Source organism: Lissotriton helveticus, chromosome 12 (genome assembly GCF_964261635.1).
Source record: "Lissotriton helveticus chromosome 12, aLisHel1.1, whole genome shotgun sequence".
NCBI classification, from domain to species: Eukaryota; Metazoa; Chordata; class Amphibia; order Caudata; family Salamandridae; genus Lissotriton; species Lissotriton helveticus.
Genome location: NC_136073.1, coordinates 20680735 through 20694088, shown reverse-complemented (window position 1 = coordinate 20694088; position 13354 = coordinate 20680735). Strand labels below are relative to the sequence as shown.

The 13354-nt window shown below is 46.8% G+C and overlaps 1 protein-coding gene across 9 annotated transcripts in view; it reads left to right on the top strand.

The window, feature by feature from the left end:
* Window positions 1-13354, top strand: part of LOC144798327 (nuclear receptor subfamily 2 group F member 6-like) — a 768088-nt gene that overhangs the window by 295790 nt on the left and 458944 nt on the right. For all 9 annotated transcript variants that reach the window (XM_078669149.1, XM_078669144.1, XM_078669143.1 and 6 more), the window contains one exon: window positions 12619-12741. In XM_078669149.1, the coding sequence (XP_078525275.1) occupies window positions 12619-12741 (123 nt within the window). The remainder of the gene's footprint in view (window positions 1-12618; window positions 12742-13354) is intronic.

Sequence of the window (13354 nt, the reverse complement as noted above, 5' to 3'; positions counted from 1 at the left end):
CGCATGCTGGCTCTTCACCAAATATGCCCACATCTTCAAGTCGGAGATTGGATGTGTTCGGTGGACCTGCAAGATGCGTACTTTCACATCCCAATTGCTCAACAACATCGCAAGTAATGTGGAATTCTGCTAGAATCTCGGCTTCCAACAGCCCGACAAGTAGCATCCCTGCTGGGTTCCATGGCATCCTGCATCTTTCTCATCCCAAACGCCAGGCTGAGAATGCGGCCTCTACAGCAGGCCCTGGAGGATCAATGGGACCAGGCGACAGGTCTTTGGGAGGATCGCATCAAGCTCTCCCAAGCGACGAAAGACGCCATCAAATGGTGGACACGGAGAAAGAATCTGCTGGTGGGGGTTCGGTTTCACCAGCCTCTTCCAAACCAGTCGATAGTGACGGATGCCTCTCTGCAAGGTTGGGGAGCACATATGGGTCCGCTTCAGATTCAAGGCCTGTGGTCTGCGCAGGAGCAGATATACCACATCAATATGCTGGAACTCAGAGCGGTATTCCTGGCTCTCAAAGCTTTTTTACCAGCGATAGAGTCCAACTCAGTCCTAGTTCAGACGGATAACACGACCACCATGTTCTATCTGAACAAACAAGGAGGCACAAGGTCTCGCCCTCTGTCTCGAGAGGCTCAGGCAATCTGGCATTGGCTCCTCTCTCGAGGCCTCACGATAGTGGCGGTGCACCTTCCAGGCGAGTTGAACGTAAAAGCAGACGCACTCAGCAGGCACTTCGAAGATCAGCCAGACTGGGTGCTAAACGACGAAGTGGTGGAAGAGCTTTTTCGTTGCTGGGGTCGTCCAACCATAGATTTGTTTGCAGACAACGAAAACTCCAAATGCCACGCCTTTGCGTCCAGGTTCCACTGGCCAGGGACTCAGGGGAATGCTCTACTGATGGATTGGTCAGGGACATTCGCTTACGCGTTTCCTCCCCTGGCTCTGATTCCGAGAGTAGTTTCCAAGCTCTGCAGGTCGAACATGGACATGATCCTGATAGCTCCGGATTGGCCGCGGCAGTGGTGGTACCCGGACTTTCTACATCTGTCTGTGTGTCCACACAGACGACTCCCTTGCAGGCCGGACCTGTTGAGCAAGTTGAACGGGAGGATCATGCATCCCAACCTCCCATCATTGAACCTAACAGCATGGCTCCTGAGGTCCTGCAATATGGGCATTTGAACTTGCCTCCTGAGTGCATGAACATTTTAAAGGAGGCCAAGAGACCTTCCACGAGAGCGTCCTATGCGTTTAAGTGGAAGCGGTTTTTCCTATGGTGTAGAGATCATCACCTTGACCCGACTAAAGGACAGGAGGACGTCATCTTGCCATACCTCCTTTCCCTAGCTACTGCTGGTTTGAAATACGCTTCTATTAGGGTGCATTTGTCAGCCATAGTAGCATACAGAAAATCACCAGATCAGGTTTCTTTCTTTCAGGTTCCAGTGATTAAGGACTTCCTCCAGGGGTTGAAGAAAGTGTATCCCCCTATGCGAAATCCTTCTCCTCCATGGGAATTAAACCTGGTGCTATCCAGGTTAATGTCACCACCTTTTGAGCCCATCCACAAGGCCTCTTTGCAACATCTCTCTTGGAAGGCGGCCTTTTTGGTGGCGATTACCTCTGCTCGCAGAGTCAGCGAGATTCAAGCTCTCTGTGCGAAAGAACCATACACTATCTTTCATCACAATAGGGTAGTCCTAAGGGCTCATCCTGCTTTCTTACCTAAAGTCATCTCTGATTTTCATATAAATCAGTCCATTTCCCTCCCGTCATTTTTTCCAAATCCTACGACCCCAGCTGAGCGGTCACTTCACTCCTTAGATCTTAAACGAGTGCTCAAGTTCTATTTGGAAATGACCAAAGGGATTAGGAAAACGGATCAACTGTTTGTGAACTATGGTTCAATGCGAACAGGTTTTCCAGCGGCCAAGAGGTCCATCGCGAGATGGATTGTCTCTTGCATTAAATTGGCTTATCAGCTGGCAGGCAAGCCTTTGTTGCAGTCACCTAAAGCGCATTCCACTAGAGGGAAGGCTGCTACAGTAGCCTTCTTGCACGACATTCCAATGTCGGAGATATGCAAGGCTGCGACTTGGAAATCAGTTCATACCTTTACGAGACATTACTGTCTCGAGTCTGATTCCAGGGCCGATACTCAAGTAGGACAAGCCTCTTTGAGGAATCTATTTGGGTAGCCTACGGCCTATACGAGCTTAGTGTTTACTAGGCTTAATATGGTTTATTACTGTATTGTTACTCCTTTGCCCGCAGGGAGATGAGGTGAGGCTCGCTATTCTATTCTAATGCTTATGACTATTGATGAGGATCCCCTGGAAGAGAAGGATTAGTTACTTACCTGTAATCCTAGTTCTCTTCCAGGGGTATCCTCATCAAAGTCATAAGCAACCCTCCCGCCTCCCCGGGCAAAGGACATTCTTTAATAAGGAGATATTGTTAACCTATTTGTTATTGGGTTTATTTTCAGTCTCCGAAAAGAACAACTGACCTAACTGTCACCCCTGAGGCATGATGGGATACTGGGGGTCATGAGTGCCTTAAAGGCACGGTGTCAGTTTATTGCTATGCAGCTACAGGTTAGCTTTTCAGTCTTTTTAGACTGTGTGTTTGCAATGCAGCCTGGGAGCTTTCTATGCTTCCAGTGAGTTATAGGAATTTCTACTGCTTTCTGAGCATTAAAACAATTTCTAAACAAACTTTTGTTGTTGTTTCTCATGTTTCTAATGCTTATTATTATTACATGTATGGTGGAAATTCTACACAGCATATTTCAGCTCTGTTTCTATTGGCTGCTATTGCATGTTATATATATATATGTATTTATATATATATATATGAGTATATATATATGTGGGGCACATATAATATTGTGTTTCCGGGGTCCCGCACATGGGCGGGAATATTCTAATGCTTATGACTTTGATGAGGATACCCCTGGAAGAGAACTAGGATTACAGGTAAGTAACTAATCCTTACCCCCTTGCCTCCCGCTTTATTACTGGAAGAAGAAGAAGATTCTGATGAGGATGATCAGGACTCTTTTGGGTATGCTCACAGTCCCTCTCAACTGTTGGTAAAATGCCAGGAACCGGGCTCTGAGGGCGAGTTTCTTCATGAATGTTCTTACCAACACTCTTATCAACGTCAGGAGACCGCAGGCCAGGAGATGGTGTCTGTTCCTTCCTCACTCTTGGCAGATCTCTATAGCATGCTGCAGGATTATAAAACCAGGTTTTCTCAGGCTCCAACTCAGGTTGCCTCTGTCCCGGCAGTTCAGCCTACGCCTGCCCCCACGACTCCAATGATGGTTTCTCCGGAGTTGCCGACCCAAGTGTTCTCTCAGCCACAAACACCTGCTCCAAATATACCTCCAGTACTACCGGACATTCAAGATGATTCCTCGGATGAGGATTAGGATGTTGATAACAGGCCTAATCAGGGCTTGTAATGGGATGAGTATGTGATCCCGGATCCAGCATCACCTAGTCCGGACCCAGTGGATTCTCCCCCAGCAGATATTGGGGGTTTTCATAAGCTGATGGAGAGAGCATCTAGTAGATTCAAGCTGCCTATGCCTTCCGTACAGACGGAGTGTTTCCTCTATGACTTTAAAGAGCCCTATAGGAAGGTGACCCGATCTATACCCATTGTGGACCATGTGTGGGAAGAGGGTCTAAAGGCGATGAAAAACCCAGCTACGGTAATTCCAGTCTTACCACGCCTGGAAAAGAAATATAAGGCCCCTGAAGATGATCCGGCGTCCTTGACTGGGCAGCCAAAACCGGACTCTGTGATATCGCAGGCGGCACAGAGGAAGTCCCGCAACCCTTCGGCACCCCTTACAACTCCTCCTGATTAGGAGGGCAGGCAACTTGATAACGCAGGGAAGAGGTTCTCTTCTATGGCAAGTCTTCTAGTGCGAGCGGCAAATGCTTTGGCGATACTGGGCAGGTATGATCGCCAATTATGGTCCGTATGACCTATCACCTTATTTGGAACAACTTTCCAAGGAGTCAAGAGGAGAGGCCAAGAAGATACTACAAGAAGGGGAAGCGACATCGGCAGAGGTGATAGATTGGGCCATGGACATTGCCACTACGGCTTTTCGTTCATTGGCTGGTTGTCACGTTTTAGGTGTTTAGTGATGGACTACGTCTCCCAGAATGCCTGCTGTGTAGTCCTTCCTCTCTTTCTCTATCCGCTATGCTCCCGCTGTCTATATCTGTCCACCTCAGTAAGCCCTCGGTGCTTGTCACCTGTGGTGTTGCCCTTCTCTAGTGCCTTATCGGATTTGGAACCTTGCAAATCAGAGTGCTGTTCCACTCTACCTCGGATTTAATCTCTTCATCTGGAGCCGCGCTGTGGAGCGCGTTAGGGATCTGAGCCTTCCGTTTGCTGTCTTCGCGGTGTTTAGTGAACTTTGTCTACATCTTGGATTCGCGCTGTGAGAGCCGAGGGAGAAGCTCTCTGGTACAGCGTTCGCGATGCTTACTGACCCTTGACCCCATCTGGAGCCGCGTTGGAAGAACAGAGAGTAGAGCTCTCTGCGAACGGGAAGGTACGGACTTGAACTTGACATTGGACTGTATATACATAAAGAAATACCGGACACATGTTAGCAGAGCGCTACCGTTGAGAGTGTTCTCTCTGCTTATATATTATTTGTTTCTTGGCAATTATTTTTGGGAATCAACATTTTGCTGCACGTTTTGGCTTACCTCATCTGGTGAGAGGCTCGGATTTATTCCTAGTGAATCGCTACAGAAGCAAGAAGTATTGACTCGAAGCGATATTCTGGGATTTCGAGACCCGTGCAGCTGAGCAGAAAGAGACTGCATTCATGAAGCTAAGTAGCTTTTCACTCATATGACTTTTCACCATTATAGCCAAACAACTTTTTGCTTTCCAGAACCGTGGTTCTTGAATAGCTCCTGTTTCCTTTGCATTTACTTTATTTTTACATTTTTGTGCCCTTTTCTACTGGAATGTTTGTGGCAGCTTTACTAAGTAAGTGATTATAAACACATAGGTATGTATAACCAGTATTGTAGTCAGGGGGGGGAATGCATTCATGTGTGTTTCTTGTGTCTCTCTGCAGGAACCAGAACACAGATCTAACGTATGGTGTCTCTCCTGTCGCCGCGCTCTGTAGATGGTTTCTGGCTACCAGTCCTTTATGTTTTATTTCTCCACTTTTCCACTTCCCTGGGGGAGGTCCTCATAGGGAGTATTCATGTCTATGACTCACGTGAGGCACCGTTCCTAGGGAGGAGAGAAACTAGCAACTACATCGCTCCTGCTGTACCTGATGCTCAAGGTTAGTCAATCTGCCTTACTTTGTGACACTGGTGCAGCGGTTCTTCGTCGCCAAGGATGGCTTAGAGCAACGTGGTTCAGACCAGAGGTCCAGAACAAGATCTTGGACCTCCCTTTTGATGGTGAGGCATTATTCAGTAAACACATTGATGATGCCCTCCAAGAAATAAAGAAGGGTACAGAGACGGCTAGGTTTCTCGGTACACTTCAGTTTTGGAAAGCTCCATTCAGGGGTGCCAGAGGAAGGAGTACTATGTCATACAGAGGCTCGTACCAGCAGCAAAGATACTCTTCATCGGCAACCCTACCACCAAAAGCAAGGTCAAGCCTCGTCTTTCTCTAGATCGAATTGCAGAGGGACAGAACTGCCAGGGACGTGATATGTCCAAGAGGCAATAGCGGCGTTCTGGCTCTGCCTGCTGTACCCACCTCCACAACAACATCTGTAGGAGGCAGGGTATCTCAATACCTCCACAACTGGACACGGATAACATCAGACCGTTGGGTGCTCAACATCATTCGAAAGGGCCATGCTTTGGAGTTTACTCAGATGCCACCGTCCAAGCCCCCTGCGGCTATTCCTTCAAAACATCTGCGTCTCTTGCAGCTCGAAGTTCATCAGATGCTCCTCAAGGGAGCGGTGGAGCTGGTCCCCTTAACTCAGAGGGGAGAAGGATTCTATTCCAGGTTCTTCCTGGTAAAAAAGATGCTGGAGAAATGACGCCCTATTTTAGATCTCAGGGAGCTAAACACCTATCTCATTTCCCAATACTTTTGGATGGTTTCACTCCAGGATATCTTACGTCTCCTCAATCCAGGGGATTTCATGGCCAGTCTCTATCTCGAAGATGCGTATTTTCACATACCCATTCACCCAGCACACAGGAGGTTTCTTCAATTTACAGTTGCCAAGAGCCACTTTCAGTTCACGGTTTTACCCTTCGGACTTCGCTCTGCCCCAAGGATCTTTACCAAGGTGCTGGCACCGGTGGCAGCTTTATTTATTTATTTATTTTTACTACGGAAACGTCATTTTTAGGTCTTCCCATACCTGGACGACTGGTTGCTGAAGGCCCCGTCCAGGGAGGCTGCGAGAGAAACAATCAACGCATGTACAAACCTATTCCAGAATTTGGGTCTTACTCTCAACAGAGACAAGTCATCTCTATACCCGTCCAGGCCGGCGCGTTTCCTGGGAGCCATCTTGGACACAACTCTCAACATAGCCTTTCCATCCCTAGAAAGGCAGGAAAAACAGAAATCCATGGCGCTGTTTTTGAGAAAAAGAAAGTGTCTTTCAGTCGCTGTTACAAATCCCTTCTGGGAGTGATCTCTTCATGCATTCCTCTGATACCTCAGTACAGATCGCGGATGCAATCTCTTCAGGAACAGCTAGACATACAATGGAGGCAAGTTCACGGCTCATTCGACGACAAGGTGATGATTACCGTGGCAATGAAAAAAACAGCCTTGTGGTGGACGAAGCAAGAAAACCTTTCCCGAGGTCTATCCTTCGTAAGCATTCCGGCGCCTCAAGTGGTAACGGCGGATGCTTCACTGGAGGGCTGGTGTGCGGTGCTTCAGGATCTTCATGTCAGTGGGCATTGGTTGCCCCAGCACCGTCATTTTCACATCAACCTCCCGGAACTCAGGGCAATCAGGCTGGCACTACAGACGTTTCTCCCAAGACTGCAGGGGTCAGCGAATCTCGTCCGCACGGACAAAACCACGGCCAGGCACTACATAAACAAGGAAGGGGGTACCAGATCTCTTCTGTTATCTCAAGAGGCCCAGAAGATTTGGGAATGGGCTATTCTACACTGAATATTGCTGCAGGCAAAACATCTACCAGGAGTACTAAACAAAAAGGTAGACAGACTCAGCAGTCTGTCGTCAGTCAGCCATGAATGGGAACGGAACCAGACGATACTGGACGACATTTTTCATCGGTGGGGCAAACCCTCAATAGATCTCTTTGCCACTCTGATCAACAAAAAATGCCAGTTTTACGCAAGCAGGCTTCACCATCGAGGATCATTAGGGAATGCGCTTTTGATAGCTTGGTCAAGAGCATTTGTGTACACCTTTCCCCCCATTCCAGTGATTCCGAGGCTGCTCAGGAAAATCAAGGCGGAACCGTGCAAGATGATCTTAATAGCTCCTGCTTGGCCAAGGCAGTTCTGGTTCACGGAGCTACACCTTCTGTCTCTGGTTCCTTCACTCCATTTACGGGCGATTCCGGATCTTCTCACGATGTCGCACGGGCAGATTTGGCATCCGGATCCACGTTCCTTACACCTGACATCATGGCTCCTGAGCAGCGAGAATTGGCTCATTCATCCATAAAAGTTCACTTGGCAGCAATCTCTCGCTACAGACGCACTGCATCTGGACCTTCTCTCTGGTCATCCAGGATTATTAAGCAGTTTCGCAAGGGCTTATTTCGAGTCTTTCCTGTGTTGAGGCCTCCGCCTCCCACATGGCATTTGAATTTGGTTCTCGCACAGCTCATGAAAAATCCCTTTGAACCGATTCATCGGGCAGACATGAAATTTCTTTCTTGGAAATTGGCTCTTCTTCTTGCTCTCACATGGGCAAGACGCATTGGGGAATTGCAGGCTCTCACAATACAGGAACCTTTTCTCCAGTTCAATAGAAATACTGTGATTTTAAGAACTAATCCGAGGTTCATACCAAAAGTGCCTTCAGACTTTCATCTCAATGAACCTGTGATTCTCAAGTCTTTCTTTCCTCACCCTTCCACACCAGCGGAGAGGTCACTCCATTCTCTGGATGTACAGCGGTGCTTGAAATTTTATTTAGATCGCACCAAAGGGTTTCGTAAATCTTCTCAATTATTCATCGCTTTTGGTGGTCCTCGCAAGGGCCTTCCACTGTCAAAGCAGATTATTGCGAGATGGATCTCCAGTGCCATTCTATACTGCCTCTCTACAGCGGGTAAGCCGCAGGACAGCAGGATCAGAGCACACTCCACAAGATCCATGGCTTCCTCTACAGCTCTCTTCGCAGGAGTACACATCAGAGACATTTGCAGGGCTGCGACTTATAGCAGCGCGCACACCTTTACGAAGCATTACTGCTTGGAATACTTGACACAGGAAGACATAGCTGTGGGCCAGGCAGTCCTGAGGAACCTCTTCCACTGATTGGTGAGCTTTCCCTGCTATCCCTCCTTCCTATTTCTGCACATTTTGTATTTACTGTTAGTACGGATTGTTATTTCAATTTGTGGTTTACTTATTCTCTTATGAAAGTACGGATACAGACATGTCTCTTTATTTATGTCACAAAATGTGCTTTATTGCTTACTGCTAGCTACTCTGATACAAGCTATGGGAATCTATGAAAGTTCCAATAATGGGGCAAGAAAACAAGTTACTTACCTGTAACTTTGGTTCCCCAGTATTGGTAACTTTTATAGATTCCCATGCGCCCACCCTCCTCCCCTGGGGAAGCTCAGCCTTCAGCAGATGTGGGCACTATTACACAACGGCTACGAAAATCTGAGGCTCTGAGGTTCCTTCAGGAGGGTTCTATGGGGTGAGGCTCTTCTGATTGGCTGATGCTTAGTTTTGGTCTCTTTTGCAAAAAGAGATGGATATGCTACAAAAGGGAATGAGTCCTAGGCCTTTTTCTTTCTCTTTTGTACCTACTGCTATGTTATTTTTGTTACCGAGACTCCCATTCCGACAGCGGGGAATGATACAAGCTATGGGAATCTATGAAAGTTACCAATACTGGGGAACCAAAGTTACAGGTAAGTAACTTGTTTTCTTGTTTTGTTTTGCTGACTGTATTCGTTTTGGATGCTCTTCTCATAATCACAGCGCTTCTTAATGGGTGGTACCACCCCTGGGTATACCCTTTGTCAGTGATTGGTCAAGAGCTTGTAAAGCTCTCCTGTTATTGGATGACTAGCACCAGTTTGTGGTAGCTGCTGTCTGTCACAAACTGCTGCTATAAATCAGATGTTTTATAATAAGCCATTAAAAACACTTCTGGAACTAAAGTAGCTCAAAAACGTCAACAGGCAACTGACGAAATAATTTTAAAAAATAGCGGTATGAAAGGAGCTCTATATCACTTACCAGAAGCATGCATGACAACACGGGCTATTTTTTCTAGAGGTGGGTATTTTTTCTAACCAATCGTAGGATTTATGGACACCAGTGCTTTCCTATCACTTTCCCGTCTCCTGTCAATCATAAAACTAGCTTTCCGATGTTATCCTCCTGGTTTCACTTACTGAAGTTGTTTAGAGTCAGCAGGGAGGCAAAAGCAATTGGATTTTTTTGGCACGCTCGTGATCCGGGAGGTAAGGGTAACATTTGGAAATCTCCTGCACGATTTGGGAGGGTTGGTGTGTGTGTTTTGGTCGAAAAGCTGTTTGTTGGTATTGCAGCACCCCAGGCGATTAAAGTGATCTGAAGTTTTTTTGATTTTGAGTACAAGCAATAGGCAGTACCTAAAATGTGAACATTGTTATGACTATAAGAGTGCGGATGTAGCACAGAACACAGCCGCAGGAAAAGCGGTGTGTACTTAGCGCATAATGGGATGTTAAGCGCATTCTCTCATAGGGGATTTCCATTTATAGTCATAAGCGCTGAATAATCCCATTAACGTGCGGGGATCCTGGAGCAATTGTTCAATATATCTTCTGAAGTGTAGAGTTTCGCCTTTCTTCAGGAAGACCTGCAAAGACACTTACGAAAGAGACAGATTATGCAGCCTATATACCTAGGCTACAATGGCCAGACTCTTCATCATGAGATAATTTGAGATGATTTACAAACAATGTAAATATCCCTCACAAACCCTTTTTTATGACAGTGATGAAGGAGAGCAGGACAGATTAGCCTCATAGGCTGTCATTACATGTCTGAAAAAGACACTGTGCCTTTAAGGACCCAGATACCGCTAGTATCTCATTATGCACATCAGTTCTTTTTACGGCTCCTGCTGACAGGACTCTGGAGCATTGAGCATTTTGGCTTTTTTAATCAAAATTCTTAACTGCATTTGCTGTCAACCTTTTCACTTGACATCTTTGGACTCTACCTGGCTTTTTTGTCTTTTATGACAGAAATTAGAGACAATTTGACAGAAAAATGGCATCTCTTTTTGACAAATGCCCAGCCTGTGAGAGAAAAAAGGTCAAGACAGATCCTCATGAGTTGCGTATACTGTGCTTCCCAGAACAGCATGTTCCTGAGTTTTCCCATCACTGCAGGTCCTTTTCAAGAGGCACCCTGCGAGACCAAGAGAAGATTCACCTTCATGGGTACCAATGACGGAAGAAGTCTACAGACTCAGCCTGAAGGTGGGACCTCAGGGCGAGTAGAGGGTCAGACCTATACCAGGGCTCAGTCATCTGTCTCTGCATGCAAGAAGAAAACGGCACAAAATGCCATTGGTCTCGGTTGAGAGCATCAACATTGAGGAGAGGTACAACACTGACCTGTTCAACTTCTTTCCATGGTTCGATTTAGAGCAAATGCTGCAGATCAGTGTCAAATGCAAAACAACAGTTGATGGACAGAAGGCAGAACAATGTCATACATTCACCCCAGTACACAGATCTGGGCCTAAATCCATCGTTTTTTGCACTCCACACCACCCCAGTTCAGACATAGCCATATGCAAATCAGCCTTGACCATGTGCCTCATGGGAACAGTCCAGCCCGAACTGCCAAGCCATGTCTTTTCTGGACCGGAATCAAGTATCCTAGGACCGGTTTCTGGCTATCAGCCGTCTTCAGCCAGGATAGCTTGACTCCAGTTGTGTAGAGAGCATGGGACTCACCGCTGAGCCTACCCATCCCACTCGGGGTGACAAATGCAAAACAACAGTTGATGGACAGAATGCAGAACAATGTCATACATTCACCCCAGTACACAGAACTGGGCCTAAATCCATCGGTTTTTTGCACTCAGATCAGTGTCAAGGCACCACTGAATAATGTGCTAAACTCGTCCCAGTGTTATTTCCAAACACCGGGACACGTTCAGCAGTGCCTGCACGTTGTTTCTTTCCAACAAGCAACAACGTGCAGACGGGGACGGGGCTTTCTAATATAAGACTCCTGCTGGGCCCATAGCAAAGGCTGAATTTGAGGGGTCATCAGGCCTCCTTTTGTTTGAGTCCCTTGGCTGGGAACAGTCAGGAGCCTCACATCTGATGCAAATGAAGTGGAGGTGAAACAAAGGCTCACACCTTGTTAGCACTTCACACATACTTTAGAAAGGGAGCTTTTCACTTGGTTCAGTCTCTGTTTATCAGATATGCATGCACTGCAAGAATATCAGATGTGTTGGTCTTTCCCAGTATTTACACAAATCAAATTGCATTTATATAGAGCTTACTTCCCCTGAGGAGGCGTTGAAATAAATTAAGTACCACTATTTTTTCTTGTATAGCCCTACTCATTCCAATGCTGGGTGTCAGAGCACTTTACCTCAACATGTGCATATTACATGAACAATACATTATATAAGTTTGTAAATGAATGTACAGGAAGTGTTACATAAAACTGGGGGATTGCAACGTGTAGAAGTCACATATCATCTTCCATAGTTCACTGTGCTATTATCCTCGCAGTGCGCTCAAAGGTACTCGATAGACCTGCTAAACAAAAATGTGAGGGCTTTTGATCGGATGTATGACGTTACAACGCAGGCTATTACAACGCCTGCCTTTACAACGCGGTTTTTACATCGCAAACCTTTCTACAACGCATAGCGCTTAGAGGTGCTGGATAGTGGTAAGTATAATTTTCTATTCCAACTCCAGTCCCCGTGGACACTAGGGAAGGTGTTGGATAGAAAATTAAACGTATTCCCTATCCTAGAGCGCCCCCCAGTGCAATGCGTTGTAATGGTTTGCGTTGTAATGACCGCGTTGTAATGGTAGTGCGTTGTAATAGTTTTGTTGTAACGGTTGTTCACCCTTTTGATCTGATGTCACTTCTTGTGACACCACTTCATGTAAAGTCGTGGCTTGTGATGCCACTTTCTATGATGTCAATTCCTGTGATGCCATGTGTGATGTTGTGTGCCGTGATGTCGTGCGCCTTGATGTCGCGTGCCATGATGTCACGCTCTGTGATGTCGCGCGCCGTGATGTCACTTGCATACTGCCAAACTAGGTCAGTCCCCCCACTTCTATTTTTAAGACTTGTGCCCTGGTTTCGTGCCTCCATCCTGCATAACACACGCACCCTGAATCCATCTGTCCGTTTTATGTTGCAGGTGCAACGAGCTGCATGCCCAAATCCAGATGCTGTCGGTAGCGCTTGAAAAGTCGACCAGAGAGGACGGCGCTAAGAAAAGGCAGTCTATCGACCTTACCAGGGATTTTTTCAGAGCATACAGGTGGGACATGAAGAAGAGCTTGTGGGGGGTTATTTCTGTAGCGCCTACCGCAGGCATTGTCAGCGCGGAATTGCAGGGGGCGACACTGCGCAGATTAAGGAGTAGGGTTTAAAGTTGGACCACGTAGGTTTCCGATTCGGTCTGCAGAGGGCAGTGTTGAATAAAACGAGAATGCAAGTGGCGGTGCGCGCCGCTGTTTGGTGGGACATAACTGAGGGCTATAGAGTGCTTTACACGCTGAGGGATACAGTACATTCAGCTGTGGAGTTACACATGTAGTACAAGCTACACAAGAGCATGATGTTACACAAGCTTTACATAATGCAAGTGCAGGTACTCAATACTCAACAGTACCTGTCTGTTTAAAGCACTGTCCTTCTGAGTGACCCACAGCGCTTTACATGAAGCAGAAGCGCTAGCTTCAGCGGGAAGCATTTGAGTGTTTGAAGTGCTGATGGGAAGTGTTTTGGGACACAGCGCTAAGGCGGAGGAGCTTCGCACCACTGCCCTCAGAACCGTGGAAAAAATTAAATGATAATAACATCGTTATTATCATTTTATTTTTCGTAGTTACAAGGCTGGGTTGGGGCGGGGCTGGTGTCAGAGGGAGGAG